The following is a 19,246-nucleotide window of genomic DNA, read 5'->3' as shown; positions in this document are numbered from 1 at the left end:
CAAACCTTAGGCAGGAGTGAGAATGGGAAATTCAGGGTGAAGGTGACATATTCCTAGGCCTGTGCCAGTTGTAGGCTTACATTGTAATGTTGGATAACTTTTCTCGGAGAAGCCCTTACACCCCTACTGAAGTGGTGCATGGGTCCACATCCATGGCCCCCTTCCCTACTGCTCCATACATACAAGCAGCCTCCCTCCCTCTCCCCAGCTCTGCTCTCCTGACTCACTGGCTGCAGCAGGCTCCTCTGCTGAACTGGAGTAGGCACAGGAAGCATAACCTGGAGGGGAAGCCCAGAGACCCCAGCTATAAGGTATGCATTCTATGAAATAATCATAGAATCATAGAAAATTAGAGTAGTAAGCAACCTCAGGAGGCCATCTAGTCCAACCCTCTGCTCAAAGCAGGACTACCCCAAATAGATCATCCCAGCCAAGGTTTCGTCTATCCATGTCTTAAAAACCTTCAAGGATGGAGAGCCACAACCTCTCTGGGTAACCTGCCCCAGTGTTTTACTACCCTCCTAGTAAGAGAGTTTTTCCGAATATCTAACCTAAACTTCTTTTGCTGCAACTTGCGACCATTGCTCCTTGTTCTGTCATCTACCACCAGTGAGAACAGTCCAGATCCATCCTCTTTGGATCCAGACCCCCCTTCAGGTAGTTGAAGGCTACTATTAAATCTACCCTCAGTCTTCCCTTCTCCAGACTTAAATAAGCTAAGTTCCCTCAGCCTCTCCTTTTAAGTCATATGCCCTAGACCTCTAACCATTTTAGTTGCCCTTGCTCTCTCCAGTTGTACACAGCCTTTCTGTAGTGGGAACCCAAAACTGGATACAGGACTCCAGATATGGCCTCACCAGTGCTGAATAGAAGGGAAGAATCACTTCCCTCACTCTGCAGCATTGGCGATGCATGGGGGGTGCATATTGGCCTGAGATCGGCTGTGCACCCCCTGGAAGTGCCAGCCACTGGCTCAGCAATTGGCCACTGGGGGACACCTCTCTCAGTAGGCAATGGGCCACTGGGAGACACCTTCCCCTCCCCAGTCAGCGATCTGGTGTCCCTCCAGACTCGGGAGGCATCAATTGCCCATGTTCTGCAGGCAGTGCTCCTACTAATGCAGCTCAGCATTCTATTAGTCTTCTTTGCAACAAGAGCACACTGTTGGCTCATATCCATTACTATTCACTGTAACCCTTAGGTCCTAACCTTCCTTCCATTTTTCTTCGACCATTTATGCATTTTGCATTATCAATGGTGGTGGGGGCCAAAACCCAGACTCTTCATCCAGATGACTGTTCTAACTAATAGGATGCAAACACATTCTTCTTCTTGCTTGTTCACTCTTCTGCCCACACAAAGAATGAATCTTGCATGTAGGTAGGTACCCTTGAATTTCCAGTGCTTAGAGGCACCTAAACCTTAGAGAGGGAAATTCAGTGCTAAGTGTTTCCTATTGGTTGGCTCCAGAGCTTAGCTGAGGAGTTTTGGGATCTACTTTCTAAGAATGATAGGCACATTCTAACATTGATAGGCACTTAACTCAGGACTTTGGATTCAATTTCAGGTACCAGAGACATAGAAGTTGGGTGCTTGTTTGGACCTGGCAAATGACATCACCTCTGTGTTTGGCTTAGTCTGATCAGACAGCTGTAGTTAGCCATGTTAGTCTGAAATCAAGTAGTAGACAGGATAGCTTCTGAAAATAGTGTCTGATCAAGTGAACTATAGCTCATGAAAGTTTGTGCTGTGTGTGTGTTTATATGCACATATGCATGCACACGCACACGTGCACACACATACATACACGCACACTTTGGTTAGCTTATAAGGTACAAATCTACACTACCTTCTGCTTGTTCTGCTCAGACCTGAAGAAGAATGTCTTGCAATTTGAAAGTCTGTCTAACTCTATCCTAAATATACAGTTAACCCAATTAAAGATATCACCCTAAGAAATCCTTGCCCCTCACGTTTGGAAAGGAACAGGTACACTATGCTAATCAATCACTGCAGTTATTTACAGTATTTAGGATTTCCAAAAAATCAGTTTAGGGACATAACTCAAAACAAGGTAATGAAAAAGGGCAAGTTTATTCATTCAAACAGAGATTGGAGTTAGGGTGTTGCAAAGGTGAGATGTATTTATTCTTCACTGATGATAGATATGGTTTCTGTAGAAGGTCTTGCTTCTTGCTTTTTTTTTTCATCGTTGTACCTATATTCTTATGATCTGAGTAGTAGAGTTGATTTCAAGTTGTGAAGTCCAGCTATAAATTTCAGTCAATACTATACGTTCAGTGCACAGTGTTCATTTGAACGCCTTCCTTCTTTGTGCGAGAGATCCAAGAATTACATTTTTTTTAGTATGATTTGGGAAAGAGTTTTGACAGGTAACAAAAAAAAATCATTATAGGCTTTTAATTCCTGTTGTGAATTCTACTGACAATAGACTATGGTATGGCTGATAGGCTCAGATATGCTTTTTTTTTCATCACTTCCAAAACTACTTTCTTTCACTTGAAGGTAATTTGCACTAATTCGTTCTGCCAAAAATATGTAACTACTTTTGTGTTGTAGATTTACTTCTGTAAGGCTTGATCTTGTTATACCACCATAAGTAGAGGTGCATGGATACATTGGTCCGATATCGGACTGGTATCAATGTAAAGAAAACTGGCTATATTGGATATCGGCTCAATGGGACCGATAATCTGGCCAATAAATGCCCATGCTGTGTGCAGCCACAGTGCAGCACTCAGGCAGCCAGGAGCAGAGCCGGCAACATGGAGAGCTGCCTCCAGCTGGTAGGTCTGGTGTGGTGGAAAGGGAGGGGGAAGGGAAGGGAAGGGACATGGGGGGGCGGAGCTGCAGCTCTTTGGTGGGGCATCTCCTGCCTCTCTTTGCACCTTGGAGGGGGAGGGGGTGCCTGCAGATCTATGCAGGACAGGGCGGGGCAGGCTGGAGCTGGGGCCGCATGGGGCTCTTCTTGGTGGGGGCTGGGCTTGAAATGGTCACCAAAGGGAGCTGAGAGGATGCTGCATCCACCCCAAATTTTGCCACCACTCCGCTCCCAGTGCTGCCACCACCAGCTCCCTGGCACAGCCTCGGCTCTTCCTGGCACATGGGTGGATGCGGGGCATTCAACCAGGGCTGTGCCAGGTGACTGGCAGTGGTGGCGCTGGGAGTGGAGGGGCAGCAAAATTTAGGGTGGATGTAGCATCCTTCCATCACCTCCAGTGCCCACTTTGAGCCCAGCCCCCACAGAGAAGAGCCCCATGCAGCGCCCCCCCCACTCCGTCCCACCATGTGCAGATCTGAGGGCAGCCCACGGGGGGGGCATTGATCTGCCCCCCCATACCTCTTCCCTCCTCCTTCCCCTTTCACCACACCAGACTTACCAGATGGAGACAGCTGTGTTGGAAATTGGATCGGTATCAGCCAGTATGCCTCCTTAAATATCAGCTATTGGTATTGGCCCCAAAAATTTCTATCAGTGCACTCCGTATCGTAAGTATAATTCACATAAGGTTGTAATGATTCATAGAGGACCAACATGGTGAAACACCAAGATTCTACTGTTTGGTTCAAAGCAGCTACGTATTAGACTGGTTGATTGACTTTGTAACCACTTGCTTGTAGTTGGATTGGAGTTGACATCAATTCTGCATAGGCTAATACCAGTCTTTGCTGAGGTAAAATAGCTGTATTTTGATTTGAGCCTATATTTTGTATCTGTATCTACAACCTGATGTTCAACAAGTTTCTCAAACTGTGACTTAAGGGGTGCATATACATGAGATGTTTACTGCGGAGCTGCCTAACTTGCTCCACAGTGAAGTCTCTGCATCTACACATGTGGCCCTATTAGGTTACAGTAAACTAATTAACTCTGCTGTAGGTTAGTACTTGTAAACACAAGTACTATCCTATGGTGGCGTTCTTTAGTGTGCAGCAGTGCACGTGTAGGCATTGATGGGGGTGGTTGGGGCACAAGGGTGCTTTAGTGTGGGGGCTGCCTGCCAGCTAGCCCACACTGGAGCACCCTTGTACCCCAGCCAGCTCCTCCACAGCACACAGAGCTAGGTTGGAGCAGTCCTGAGCTGTCAGGCTGACCCCAAGAGGCCCCTGTCACCTGAGGCTGCTGCAGTCCTAAGCACCTGTGTAAATGAGGCACCTGGGAGCAATTCTAGTGATATCCACCAGAGTTTATTGCATTGCCTTAATTTCACGTGTAGATGTGCCCAGGGAGTCTAATCAGACATTGCTTTCAGCTAAGGAACCTGGTACTCGTTTGAAAAATGTCCCAAATACCCTCTATGTCTTCTGTTCATGCAGCTTTAGAAGATTGGGGTTAATTTCTCTGAGGAGGAAGCAGATGATTGTGGGAATATTTTAAGAGGTCTCTCCTGCCTAAAAGTGAAGGTTAATGAAAACAAGAACAGTATGCAATTGTCATACCTACATATATAATCATATATATGGTGTTTGCTTTCTTAATTTGTTCTCATTAGCATTTTTTTAAGGCCAAATATCTGAGTTACATCTTTCAATATCTTTGAAGTTTTTGTGACTGGAGTAACAAGGCCAGAGCAGCTTTCAGCTCACAGAATCAGGCAACTTTTTTAAACAATATGAGTATCTTACAAAAGACATATTTATACATAGTGGGCATGTCTACACATGTATCTACATGCACCTAAATGCAATGCACCTTTGCTTAAGGTACATTTAGGTGATTTAGGTGTGTGTCTACACATGGACACGCTAATGCTCATTAAGGCATATTGTATTTAGGTGTGAATAGCTAAGTTGCATTAGCACACATGCAGATGCACTAATGCGCCTTAACATCTTGTCTATCCATTGATGCACACCACATTAATGAGCATTACACATCTACAAATGCTCCAATGTGACTTAGCTGTTCACACCTAAATTTGATACCTGCTTTGTGAAGGTATCAAATTTAGGCTCACCTAGCTTTAAAGTGCCATTGTTAAAGTGCATTAAGCATATACATGCAAATGCATGCCTTTAATGTGTCTTAAAAATGGTGATTTTAGGTGAAACCCACTTGAGAGACATGCCTGGTGTGTGTGCATGTGTGTGTAGGTATGTGTGTGTGTGTATGTATGTGTATATGTGTATATAAATACACACACAGTGTCCTTTATTTTTATTTTTTTATGAATCTGTTTAAAGCAGATACCTTTTTTCTTTTTATGAAAAAACATGTATATTTAGTACTGTGTTGCTGTACTGTTGAGGAAATTCTTTTTCTGGGTATTATTATTTACTGTAATGATGTGTGTGTGTGTTTATATGTGTGTGCATGTGTGTGTGTACCACACACACACACACACACACATATAATATGTATAATATCTGTTTGTATATTGGAGCAGCTTTTAACTCACAGAAGCAGGCAACTTCTCAAAACGATATGAGCATCATACAAAAGAGATATTTATACACTATAGATGCACAATATATCTATAACTATATATATAGATATTAATATATTGTGTATATAATATTGACAATATTTCTGTATAGTATATATATTATGTAAATATATTGTGTGTCTTTTGTATGATATTTGTCTTGTTTTGAGAAGTTGCTGGCTCTCTCTCTCTCTATATATATATATACACCTGCTATGTATATGTTAATGTGTATGTGTATATGTCCTTTTTAAATCAAGGTTAGGTTCTTGAACTTGAAGGCAACTGGAGTCTAACCAAGGTCCTATTCAGACTTCAGTGCAGCAGCACCATGGTTAGGGCTAGGGTTGAAACTGAAAAGGCCAGTTTCTGTATAATTAATAATTTTAGTATCTTATGAACTGCTCTGAAGTCCTACTCTGTATTACTTAGAACTAATTTTTTCCTATGCTTATTCATCTGAGCAAATGTGAGTTCACAGTAGTGGTCATATACTCCTACAAAAATAAATGCACAATCCAAACAACAACAACACATAGCTCTTACGGGAAAGGCAAGGAACGTTGTGTGTAATATCTTATATTAGACCAACCTCATGGTTGGCATAGATTTAGACACACTTCTCACGAGAAATGTTCTTCATCAGGGATTTGAAAGCATGTCTACCCCAACCATACAGTTAGTCCAATAACATATGTCACCCACAACAATCCTTGTCACGCTCATAATTCCTGGATCATCATGGCCTATCATTCCAACATTAAATAACTTTTATGGAATGTGGTCACTTCAAAGTACTATACAAACATCATGCATTTAAGTATGAAGGGAGGTCCCGGCCAAGCTTGTGATAGATTAAAAACTCTTTTCTTAATAATGGTACTCTATTTTAAACTTGTTGCTTTAAAAGTAATAGGATGGTGAAGACTTTTAAAGATACTGGCAGTTAGATGCTTAACTCTGACTAAAGCCCATTTGTTCCCCTGAAAACTCTAAATCTGAAGCTCTAAATCTTGTTTTAGTTCCCAAATTAAAGTGCTCTGATTTTCATCAATGAGAAAGTCATAAATCTAGGGGTGCAGCGATAGAGATTTTTGGGACTGATACTTATAGCCAATATTTAAGGAGGCATATTGGCTGATACCGATCCAATTTCCAATACAGCTTCCTCCAGTAAGTCCAGTGTGCTGGAAGGGGCATGGGGGAGGCAGATCAATGCACCCCATGGTGAGGGGAGGGGACAGGGGCAGGTACTGCCCAGGTGGGGTGAGGCCGGAGTTGAGGGTCATGTGGGGGGAGGCAGCTCCAGCCACAGCTTGCACCCCTGGAGAGAACTGGGAGGGGGCATGTTCCCCCCCGACCTGCATGGGGTGGCGGGGTGGGACGGACTGCAGCTGGGGCTGTGCAGGGCTCTTCTTGGTGGGGGGTGGGTTTGGAGCAGGTGCCGGTGATGCTAGAAGAACGCTACATTCACCCCAGATTTCACCATTGCTCTGCTCCCAGTGCCACTGCCAGCTGCCCGGTGCAGCTCCCACTTTTCCCAGTACATGCGTGGAGGTGGGGGCCATTGAGTGGGGGCTGTGCTGGGCAGCTGGTGGCTACAGCACTGGGAGTGGAACAGGGGCAAAATTTGGGGTGGATACAGCATCCTCCCAGAGCTGCTGGTGCCTGCTCCGAGCCCAGCCCCCGCCAACCCATGTGCAGCCCTGGTTGTAGCCCACCCCAACCCATGCAGTTCCAGAGGGCACATGCCCCCTGTGTCCTCCCAGGGTGCAAGCAGAGGTGGGAGCCGCCTCCCCCCACACCCCATGAGCCATGGCTTCCTCCCCTCTGCCTGGGCAGCACCTGCCCCTGGCCCCCACAAGCTCTGGCTTTGCCCCTCCCAGCCGGGCAGCACCTGCCCCTGGCCCCTCCCACACTGTGGGAGGAGTTGATTTGCTTCCCCCTCTCCTTCCACCACACCAGACTTACCAGCTGGAGGCAGCTCTCCATGCTGCCAGCTGTGCTTCTCGCTGCCTGAGTGCTGTGCTGCAGCTGTGGCTGCGGCTACATACAGCATAGGCATTTATCAACCAGATTATTGGCCCCTTCTGGCTGATATCTGATACAGCCAGTTTTCTTTATAATGGTACTGATCCAATATCGGACCTATGTATCAGTGCACTTCTACATAAAATCCCATTAATTTAAGTAGGATTTATAAGTATTTAGAACAAGTCAGACCATTTTTATTTGTTTCAATATTAGTAATAAGACAGCTCTTACTTAGCACTTTAGTCGGAGATCTCTGCATATTTTGCAAAGGAGGGTAAATGTCATTATTTCAATTTTAAAGAAGCAGAACCTTTAATTAAATATACCTATACAAGAAAACGTAACTAGGCTTGCAGTTATGAAAGATTTCCAATATTGTTATGTAGTATATTAAATATTCTCATTCACTTACTGTTTTTAAGCAAAAGTAATCTATGAGGCTATTTGTCTGTTAGTCCAAGTTGAACAGGTAGGGTGATGGTTCTCCATTTGAGCCAGTTACCAGCATTTTGCAGTATCTGCTAGCCTTGAGAGCTTGAGATTGTGTTTGGAACTCAACTGCAAATCCTCACTTGGGTGGCCTTTCTTCAGCCTCAAGTTACTATAAACCTGATCTATTTCGTTTTGTTCCAAATTGAATTGACATATGCCAGTATAGCAGTATCTTCATGCCAGATGGTTTCATTCCATTGGCTATAACAACGTCAAAAAAAAAGTTTACTTCCTCATACCTAGAGCCTGTGAAAATATTGGCACATCTATCACTTAAAAACTAACCATAGGAAAACTTGAATAAAATCAAGAAAATAAATTCTGTCAACAAATGTTTTAGCTCAGTTGTGGCTTCCAGAATACACTTCTTTGATTTATTAAAAATATACCAGAAAAGAGACTTGAATTGTTTTCTGATCGAATTGCCAAAAGTCAAGATTGTTTTCTGATACAAGAGGAAAAAAGTCTAAATTTAGTAGATGCTACACATTCTTATGCTGCTTTTTCTGTCTGTCACTCTTTGTACCAACTTTTGTAGTTGATACGGCTGGAATCATCACCTATATATACTTACAAATCCTGAGTAACTTATGACTAATGACATCCAGTACAACATCTCTTGAGCTATATATTTTTATTGTTGTGTTTGGAATTGAGAGCTTACTGAAAACCAAAGGAATGCTCTAGCTATAGTGCTACATAGTACTCCTGATTTCTGTATTAGATGCATCTTATTTGTTACAGTTTTGATTTCACCCACAGATTCATATGTCAAGTTGGCAGATGTATTATACAATACATGGGGTTTCTTTAGTAAGTGTGTAGACAATGATCAAAGGTAGAATAATTTATTAGTAAGTTTATAAAATAGTTATTGACTGGTCATTGGTAAAAGAAATACATTTATCACAAAAATGCAAACAAATTTAAGAGTTAAAGTATTACTTTAAATTGTTAATTTTTATGCTACAACAAGAAACGAATAATGAATTGCATGTTAACTATAAAATTTGAACGGACTATAATAAGAGAATTTTATTTTCAAAGGGAAACTGAAGATCATTGCACAAAAATATTTATAATTGAGCAACTACTTTAGCATAAGCAATTAATCTGTGTATCTGAGGGTCTATAAAATTGGCTAATTGGCTAATGATTTAACAAGTACAAATCGAAGAAAGAATAGTTAGAGGCCAGATTGTCTACCCCTCATATACAAAAATGTGTACCTACACAAGTCATACCATTGAACAGCAATGGGATTGCTTGAGTAAGTCAGGGATCATCAGCAGTTAAGAAGGATATTACAGTCAAGTCCTAAAGAGGAAGAAACCACCTAATGTATGTATACCCATGCCAAGAAAGTGAATAAAACCAATAAAAACATGAATGAAAGAAAATATGTATAATAAAATAGAAACAAGCTTATTTCACATTCTGTTTTCATCAGATGGATGATTCACGGATGGATGATTTATGCTGTGTCTTTTTCTTGTTTGCTGTGCAGGTACTGGCTGACAAACAAAGTTCATATCAAAAGACCCAGCACTGGTCTCCTTATGTACACCCTGGCTACCAGATTTTGTGATGAAATTCATCTGTATGGATTCTGGCCATTCCCAAAGGATTTAAATGGAAAACCAGTCAAATATCATTACTACGATGATTTAAAGTATCGGTATTTTTCTAATGCCAGCCCTCATAGAATGCCATTAGAGTTTAAAACTTTATATATGTTACATAACAGAGGAGCACTTAAACTAACAACAGGGAAATGTGTACAGCAATAAAGCACATGTACAGTACAATAAAAATACCGAATATGCACTTCATCATAAAGGTGTTGTGAAATGGCAGTGGGATACCACAGAGGATATATTTCAATACCCAATAAGCCATTGGGAAAAGGAAGTTTATCAGAAGTCCATTACCAGCTATTATACCTGTAAAGTGCTATAAAATGAAAGTTATCTTGACTGCAAGGGTTCAAGTAAGTGCCACTTTTCACTAAGAACAAAGCTTGAATGTATAATCAGTACTGTTTACAAGATCCAATGATACATTCTTCATGAAAAAAAGAAGCAGCAAATAGCCCTTTTTTACTGCTGACTTGCTACTGTAGTCTGACAGCTTATAGAAGAAATACCCAGTGGATGGAATCTGCCCATGGGGAAATAAAACAGCCTTTGGCAGAAGGATTCTTGGTTGAATTAGTAGAGAAGTGAAGTCCGTAAGATCAAGCAGATCAAGTAAATGCCTTCAGTCAGGGGACTGTCTGACCTTGTATTATAACCTCATCTTTTGTTGCTGGTTCCTTGTTGTTGTTGTTTGGTTTTTTCTTGCATTTGGGTATTGTAACCCTGAAGGGATTTTATAAGGATGATATGAACAGTTTAAAGAAGTCATCAAATAGTTGTTTTAGAAGAAAAAGGTTATTATTGGGGGAAAAAATCAAATACTTTAACAATCTTAATTGTGTTGTATACAGTTGTTACACAATTCCAAACTTCCATATTGTTGGGTTTTTTAAATTTTTGTTTGTTTTTTAGCTGTAGTTGTCAGTAACAGCTAAACAGAACCACTCAGAGATCAGTATTTTTGAGCCATTTTTAAAGAAAGTTTTGTCTGTTACGTGTCAATTAGGGAAGAAGTGTAACAAGAAGGTGCCCTTATTTTTGGTACCAAAGATACACTGATTTTTGTATACAGCTACCTTTTTTTTTTTAATGAAAAAACATGTACATTTAGTACTGTGTTGCTGTACTGCTGAGGAAAAAAAATGTTTCTGGGTATTATTATTTACTGTAATTTATATTGATTGACTTGTTTGAATGAAGAAGCTTCAAACAGATTTTCTAAGCTAACTTTGCCAGGAAAGGAAAAATCTAATAGTGTTTATTGCAAGCATTCAGCTATATTTAAATTTAATTTTTATTTCTGTTTAGGCAAAAGGAATTTTTCAGTTTCATAATTCTTGTATTAAAACACACTATAGTTTACTAATTGAAATAATTATTTTGGGGGGATCTCTAATTTCTTTAAACCAAGGTGGTAAAAAAAATAGGTTCCTGAAATGTTGTCCAATTTTGAGGGAAAAAAGGCCCTGCAACATCCAGCTACCATTTTAAAATAGGTTTTAAAAAACTGAATAGACAATAAAGACACTGTTAGTCAAACACAGTTCTTTTATATTAAAAATTTTATCTAGTGTTGGACAATAAACCTCTCTTGTATTTGTTCGATAGCCTAATAAGTAAATGATTAAAATAACATCATTCTACAATATTCTTACATCAGTTCTTCTGAAATCCTTTTTTTTTTAATCACACAGAATAACTGTCCTCTTCTATTATTTCTGGGAAGACAGTTACAAATGGCATGAAGAACAGGAAATGGGCTCTGCAGGTTGTGAAATACCAAACCATTTCTTATTCCCTTCATAGCACAAACATGTAATTAGAGTGCCTGAATGCATTTGAATTTAAGAAAAATCTGAACACTTTCCTTTTGGAATTTGGTGTGCATCTCAGGAAACTTAACAGCAGGCAGTGAGCATCACCACAGTAGCATGAAGAGTAAAGAACTAGTTTTAAAGAACAAATGCAGTCTTTATGCTCTCTGGTTGCACATTAATATAAAAATTATCTTGGCCACATGAGGGTTCCCTAATCCCAGCTGCTGGAATTGGACAAGATGATTCTGGGAGAATGTGTTTTCTGCCACTATGTTTCTGATTGCATCTTACTTGAGGATGGCTCTGGAGCTGTACCAAGTCTCCAATAATGCCCATTGTGTCCCCACAACCAGCTCACAAAAAAATACTTGGAACATGTCATTCATATGTTGCTTAGGTCTCTTCCTGCCCACAACATCTGTGCAGCATGGGTTTTGTCTAGAAGAGAGAAATGTAAATGAAGTAAGAACCACCATGTTTGCACTGTACTGAACAGGATGGCAGATCACAAAAAACCCTTACAAGTATACTAGACAGTATATGTGCTTGTTAAGTTTTCAGCCTTGGCACAGTTCTTTCTCCTCCCTTCTCTGCCCTTACGGTATATTTCAGGTCTTGAATTGATCTGGAAAAATGCATGTGCATTTCAGCACCTAACCACACTTCATGAATGCCACTCCTTACTTACCATGGCTTGGAAATCCAGATGGATCCATCATCCAGATCCAATAGCCAGATCTCTCACAGAGGAGGGTAAAGTGCTCCCTGTTGCAGTCAACAAACTGAGACTAAAGGTTGTGCATCATATAGTCACAATTGGCTTTTCTTTCTTCTCTCACAAAGCTTTTGTTTTGGTTTTGTTTTAGGATTTAGAATTTGGCTCTCTGCATTTGGGGATTTACACTTTTTTTAGATTAAGGTGATAGAGAGGTCATTTGAAGTTGCTTGTTCTTGAATAACTGAAAACCTCTATAGGACTATTTCTAAGGGCAACAATTTTTTTAAAGTGTGGGAGATATACTTTATATATTATTATATTATAAAGGAAGGCCTCTTGTTCCACATAGTTTTATGGAGGGATTATTTTTCTGTTTCTTGAGATATGAATTCCTTGAGCTCCATAGACCAGTGGTCCCCAGTTCATGGCACATGGGCAACATGTTGCCTGCAAGACCTTCTAATTAAGGTTGACAGGGAAAGCAAATATAGTGTTGCACACAGTATATTTCTAGCTCAGTAGCATTGCTCATGGGCCAGTGAAGTTAGGGATCACTGCTCTAACAGCTTAGAAAAGTGTCTGTTTGGCTTATTCACATATCTTTCATACTCTTTACTTTATGTTCTGTGAATTTTTTCTCGCCTTTGCTCCCAAATGTCAATCATAGTCAGAAAAGGATGTCATCACTGGCTAAAATTTCCATTTAAGGATTTTTTAATACTCTAACATCTATTAAAGAAGAAAGAGCAACAAACAGATGAAAACATTTTAATTCCTATTGCATCAAAATATTGGCTTCTTTTGTGATACAAGTGCAACCAATGGGACAAAAATGGAATGATAGGTGAAGGAGTTTGGGTTTAAATACTGGAAATTAAAGGAGAGAAGAAGGAAACAGAACATCACTGGGTGCATCTACACAAGATGCTACTGCGCAGTCATTACTGTATGTTTATTTAGTACTTGTATTAGCAAGTAATAAATGCACAGTAGCCAGAATTACTGAGCAGTAGTACCAGTGAACATCTTTTAGGTGCCACTACTGTGTAGTAGCCTAATAGCACAGTAGCATATTAGCACCGTCCATGCTGTGATGTGCTAATGCGTGGTATATCTTGATCAGCATCCCATTGAGTAGGACTTATGTTCCAGGGTTCCACGGTGCCTCTGCCCCTCTGTTAAGCTCCTTTCTTACTGCAGTTAAACAATTTTACATCTACCCTGTAATGTTTTTCCCTCAGGGGGGGCAGGAGTGGAATATTCCCCAGGGCTTTAACGGGACTAGGGGTTCTAGGATGAGGTGAGCTTCACTGCGTAGGTCTTAACGCACAACAGTAACTGTCTTACCATAACAGGGGTCACGTTTTTACGTCTCCATACCACCTACAGCACAACAAGCACGGACAATCTACGTGAAAAATAATATTATCATCCAACTTCATCACTGACTTAGTTAAGCAAAAGGGCAAGAAGTCCACCTGCTGTTAACATGAGATTTGGTGAGGCTATGAGGCTAGGGATGATCTCAAATGACTGACTTCTTTCCACATAAGATGTTAAAATGTCCAGTAGTAATTTCTTGCTAATATCCTGACCTTAAGCTAAATTCCAGAAATGGGTTATTATGTTTCCATGCAGTTCTACAAAGACGCAAATTTGGCAAAATAATTTGTTTTCATTCAGATAAATGTGATGTAAGTGGTTAATAAACTAGTATTGTAATGTTTCTGTGGTGAGGACTATGTCTCTCTTAGTTTAATGGACAATAACGGATAAAAATGTCTGTGAAATTTTCAGCTTTGAGCCTATTCTTCCTTCCCCCTGAACTCCCAATGGAACATCTGCTGAATTAGTTGGGGCAATATGATGTGCATTGCAAAATCAAACCACAATTAACACATACCACATGGAACTAATCTTTTACTTCAGAATAAAATCAACACACTCAAGGTTGCAACATGTTTATATGGACTGTATTTGGCAGAAAAAAAAAACATTTGTGGGTTCAATATCTGTTTCTTTGAGGTCTGATCCTGTAATGTGCTAAACATTCCTTATTCCCATTGACTAATTTGAGACGTGACAGTATTCAGAACCTACCTATGTAAGTGTTCAGCATTTTGCAGGATCAGTTTTTTAGTCCCCTTAGATTGCGCACATTTTTTTAAGAGCACTGTTACTTAGTGTAGGAAAAAGCACAATTGTTCTAAATGTATATTAAACAGGAAGAGAGTTTACAGAGAACAGCATTCCTGCACAGTATTATTGCTACTGATTATACACTATGTCATTTGTGTGGTTTGAACGATTAAGGTGTATTCTGCCAGGATTGTCCTGTTTGACACTGTTTAATATTATTTTGTGTACAGCATTTGGGTATTGTTTTATTATTTGTACAAATGTAAAATAAATTAAACAATTTTTTTCATTTTTTCTGCTACACTTGTTACCATATTTCTTTGAACTTCAAATGAAGCTTGAGTTTATTTTCTTCCTTTTTTTTTTTTTACATTTTTAAATGTGTTTTTTTAACATGGTGTGATGCAAAAATGCTTTAAAATATGTAACAATATCTGAGAGCTGGAAAGCTTATCTGAATTGGGCTCAATTTGATATTCATATATGCTTGTGAAATTAAGAGGGCAGAATTAAACATAATATTACATAATTACTCTAAAACATATAGCGTTAATAGCACAATTTATGGACTTGTAACCTACACTGTGGAATCAAATACAGAATTGTATCCCCCCCCATAGAACTCTGTATGTTACTTTTACAAATATATATAAACAGTTTGCCAATCTGTAATGACTTTGATACAATTGTTCCACAATGGTAAGTTCAGTTTCCACACACAGCTGAAGTCTGTTTAAAAAAATCATGAAAGTCAATATTTTGCAGAGCTTTGCTGTTTTGTACTACATGGAAGCAAGGCATCATATTTTATTGAATACAGCCTGTAGTTCAACAATGTTAATGAGATTGTTTCAAACAACTATCATGTTTTAGCGGGGCAGTGGTTTTTCTTTAATTATCTTCCACTATGAAGATGTGTGCTTCCCCATGATATATAACAATACCCATGAACTATCCTTGTACTATTATGATAAGCCACTTAGACTAAAAGTATTATAGTATACAGCCCTCAATTATGGCCTTGCCACCCTTGTCTTTCTCTGGTCATTGTGTTCCTTCTTACCCTCCATTATAACCTTTCTTGTTCCAGAAGAAATATATATTAACTAACTGAAGCCTGCAAAACATTTATGATTAATTTTTTATTGCAAAAGTATTTCTTTAAATACAGGATTTTTAGTTATCCTTTGACTGAATAGTTTAATGGAATCAAAATGTCTCACCCTTGAAAAGGCTACATAAGGCTTTCCGTGTTTAACACAGGCTTAGGAATATAACCACCTCAGAGGGAAGCACCAGGGCCCCCTGCAGCTCAGGGCCCTCCGGCAGCTCGCCCCCTGCCCACCTGACCATGGGAGAGGCAGGCAGGCTCCAGGGAAAAACGGGATTGGGCTCTCACTCTTTTTATTTTATTTTTTTCCTTCGGCAGAGCCTGTCTGCTCTGCGGTGGAAAGCCCTGGTGCTTCATTCTAGCCCTGACTTGCCTGTTTCAAATGCCTGGGATCTATAATAATAACATGTTTATTCTGTCCGTCCAGAGCACTCTGGTTGTTTCAGTAAGCATTGTGATTGGCTGCCAAGACGACCAGTTAGAGTGCTCCAGACAGACGGAATAAACTTTTTATTATTATAGATAAGAATTCACTGGTATGTTTTTAGCAGTATTTCTTTAGCATGCTTCAAAGACTCTTAAAACATTGTTCAAATATTTATCCTGAATCCTAAGAAAACACCTGATGAACAATTTGATAAATTAAAAATTAACTTAATTTTCACTTCAACTTTCATTATTCTTTATGGCACTCAGATAATAAAGCACATGTTCGAATATGTAGATAGCTCAATAACAAAATGGTGTGGGGGGTTGGTGTTAACGGGAAAATATTTGTTTTCAGGCTGGCTAACATATATTTAAGAAAAACGGTGATGGGGATAAACACAATGTCAAAGAAATAGTATCTATATTTAAATACATTCTCCTGTATAATTCACTGCTACTTTATTCTTTGGATCATTTCATAGATTTCATAGATTTCATAGACATTAGGGCTGGAAGGGACCTCGGGAGATCATCGAGTCCAGCCCCCTGCCCAAAGGGCAGGAAGTCAGCTGGGGTCATAGGATCCCAGCAAGATAAGCATCCAATTTACTCTTGAAGGTGTTCAATGTAGGTGCTTGAACCACCTCCGCTGGCAGACTGTTCCAGACCTTGGGGGCTCGGACAGTAAAGAAATTCTTCCTTATGTCCAGCCTGAAACTGATCAGACTTTCACCAAAATCAGTGATGCTTTTCCATGAAGATTAATGGTAGAATATTGTCTTACTGGCCAGATTCTTGTCACACCACCAGCAGTGTAAATCTGAAGAAAGTCTATTGTATTAAAGTCTATTGTATTAAAATCCATTGATTTAAATTCATTGACATATTCTATTATTGTAACAACCAGAATATGCTTCAGATGATTAGTAAAATGTATTAATGTCCATTATAATAATGAGACTGCCTCTTCCATGGCCCCCTTCATTATCTAGCATAATATGGTCTAAAGGTTTTTGGACTGACTTCTGAGCTACATCCACCAGTTTTGCACAAGCACAGTTTCACTGAAGGCAAGGACGTTGCCCCTGATTTTTGCTCGTGTGATTATCAGCATAAGAGATTATGTTGGCCTTGAGAAAGTAAGGAGTCAGAGTACAATGGCTTGGTTAAGACTAGCTATATAACACAGATCCTTGGGGACAAATCTATGCCTACTACAGTTCTCTCGACATTAACAGAACTGAGTGGGAATTTTCAGCTAACTCAGGTGTCATTCTCCTTTATGAGCTGGGCTGCTTGGCCTGATGACATCTATGGCTGGGTCCACACGAGCAGGGGTGTGCCTTTACAGCAGCACAAATCATAGCAGCACAAATATATGCTGCTACTTTGTGCCCCAGTGCATACCCCTGCCTGTGTGATTTGCAGTGGGACACATTGTCTTGCTGCGTTATGTGCTGGGGGGGTGTAAGCCAGGCATCCCTTGTACACCCTCTGCCCTAGCCAGCTGGGGAGCAGCACATGGAGCTCCACATGCTGCAGAGCCCTCACGCTGACGCACCCTAGCCAGCTGCTCCCTACCCGGCTGGGGCGCAGTGTGCCTTGAGATGGGGGAGCAGCCAGCGCTCCCCTGTCTCCATGTACCTCAGTGCAGGTGATACAATGCAGAGCCCCTGCACACAGGCATGTGCAGCCCCCACAGTGAGGCACACTGTACCCCAGCCAGCTGTGTAGCAGCTAGCTGAGCCTCAGTGTGGCTCAAGATGGGGGAGCAGGCTGCCTGCTCCCCTGTCTTAAGGTGCACTGTGCCCTAGCACGCAGGGGCCAGTGGAGCCTCTATACTGAAGCATGTGGACATAGGGGAGCAGCCAGCTCAGGGCTGCCTACTCCCCTGTCTTGAGGCACCCTGCACACAAGCCAACCAGGAACCAGGTGGCTGGAGCACATGTACCTCAGCATGGGAGCTCCAAAATGTGCAGAGATGGGAAAGCAAGGCAGCCCTGGGCTGCTTGCTCCCCTGTCTCTCCATTTGTCCTGGTGTTCGCCGCGTTGGTGTGGTTTGCGCCACAGGGATTTTTTTTGTTTTTTGCTACCAGGAAATACCAGTAGCAAATTTTGCCCCAGTGCTACAAATGAGGAGTGCCAAGCACTGATTAATATGTGACTCATGCAGTTTGTGGTGCTGCAAAGAGGTTTGCAGCTCCATAGACCACACATGCCTGCACATCTGGATCCAGCCTATGAGGCCATCCAAACCCTAGTTCCAAACCCCAAAGTTCATTCCACACCCCTACCCTCCTCTTGCCCTCTCCACTTCTCCACAGGCCCTCCAGCTGCACTCCTGAATGATGTCCTCTTGGCATATTCTAGCTAATCCTGAAAGCTGTGAGTGCAGAGAGGAGGACTACCTGAGAGGAAAATAATCCTTACTCGCAAAAGCAAGTAATGTCACATAGTGAGTTACTTAGCTAATTCTGTTAATGAAAAAAAAAGACTGTATTCAGGGAGAGGATGGAGGTATAGGGCTGAAGCCAGCATTGGAAAAGAGGTTCCCACACTCTAATTCTACACCCCAAATTTGTAAAGTCCACATTGGTTGCCTCAGCTATGCAACAAAGCTAGGTAAGTATCTGTCCCTTCCCTTTTCTTCCTGCTCATGGCTTTTATACATTGAGCTTATGATTTTATACATTGAGTTTATGAAAAGGCCTGGAAGGACTGTGATGGATGCATCCTGATAGCAAGAAATAAATGAGCTAGTTAAATTTCAACTGTTTCCAGTCCTCTGTAGATCACTAGCGCATTCCTGTGTAGTTTTACAAAAGTTTCAGGTTAGAGTGGGCCTTAAATGACCAAGTTAGTTGTGGCATGTGAATAGAAGAAGGACATTGCATTGCTTATTTTCTTAAAAGGGGAAGGAATTTATGGAACTAATAAACATGAGCCTCTGAGTCTGATTTCTTTTTTTTCAGAAGTAAACAGACAATTAAATCTGAGAATTTGTTTTCAGTGCAAAGAGTCCATGTAAATGGGAGGTGGTGGTACTGGGTGAGCACTCCCTCCCATCCATCCCCTTCTTATGTATGATTTTGGGGAAATGATGAGCTATCTGGTTTCAAAACTTGCAAGTGGCTCAAGATGGTAAAGGTTGTTCATTTTATATGTGGTAATGTTGTTTAAGTACAACTGAAAAGAACAGAGAAACAATGTATGTATATAATATTTTAGTAAGGAAACAACTTTCATAAAACATTTCTTAACTAAAAACTTTGACTCTGTACAGAATATAAACTAAACTAAACTGTAGTTCCTTTACTACTATGAACAAATAGTCCTTGCCTAATTAACAACTGGATACAACTAGGGAGACAGACTCTCATTTTGTTTTGCATTTGTGCAGAAAAATGTAATCATGGTCTATG

At 40.7% G+C, this 19,246-nt stretch overlaps 1 protein-coding gene across 1 annotated transcript in view; it reads left to right on the top strand.

The window, feature by feature from the left end:
* The window catches only part of ST8SIA4 (ST8 alpha-N-acetyl-neuraminide alpha-2,8-sialyltransferase 4), a 125,460-nt gene extending 110,584 nt beyond the window's left edge, over nt 1–14,876 (top strand). The window contains exon 5 of the mRNA XM_090038333.1: nt 9,481–14,876. Within this exon, the coding sequence (XP_089894459.1) occupies nt 9,481–9,763 (283 nt within the window). The 3' untranslated portion in view covers nt 9,764–14,876. The remainder of the gene's footprint in view (nt 1–9,480) is intronic.
* Nucleotides 14,877–19,246: the final 4,370 nt, after the last annotated feature.

The sequence above is a fragment of the Crocodylus siamensis genome, chromosome 3 (assembly GCF_052110815.1).
Source record: "Crocodylus siamensis isolate JL-2025a chromosome 3, ASM5211081v1, whole genome shotgun sequence".
Lineage (NCBI taxonomy): Eukaryota > Metazoa > Chordata > Crocodylia > Crocodylidae > Crocodylus > Crocodylus siamensis.
Note: the sequence above shows the minus strand (reverse complement) of the source record. Positions and strands in the feature narration are given on the sequence as shown.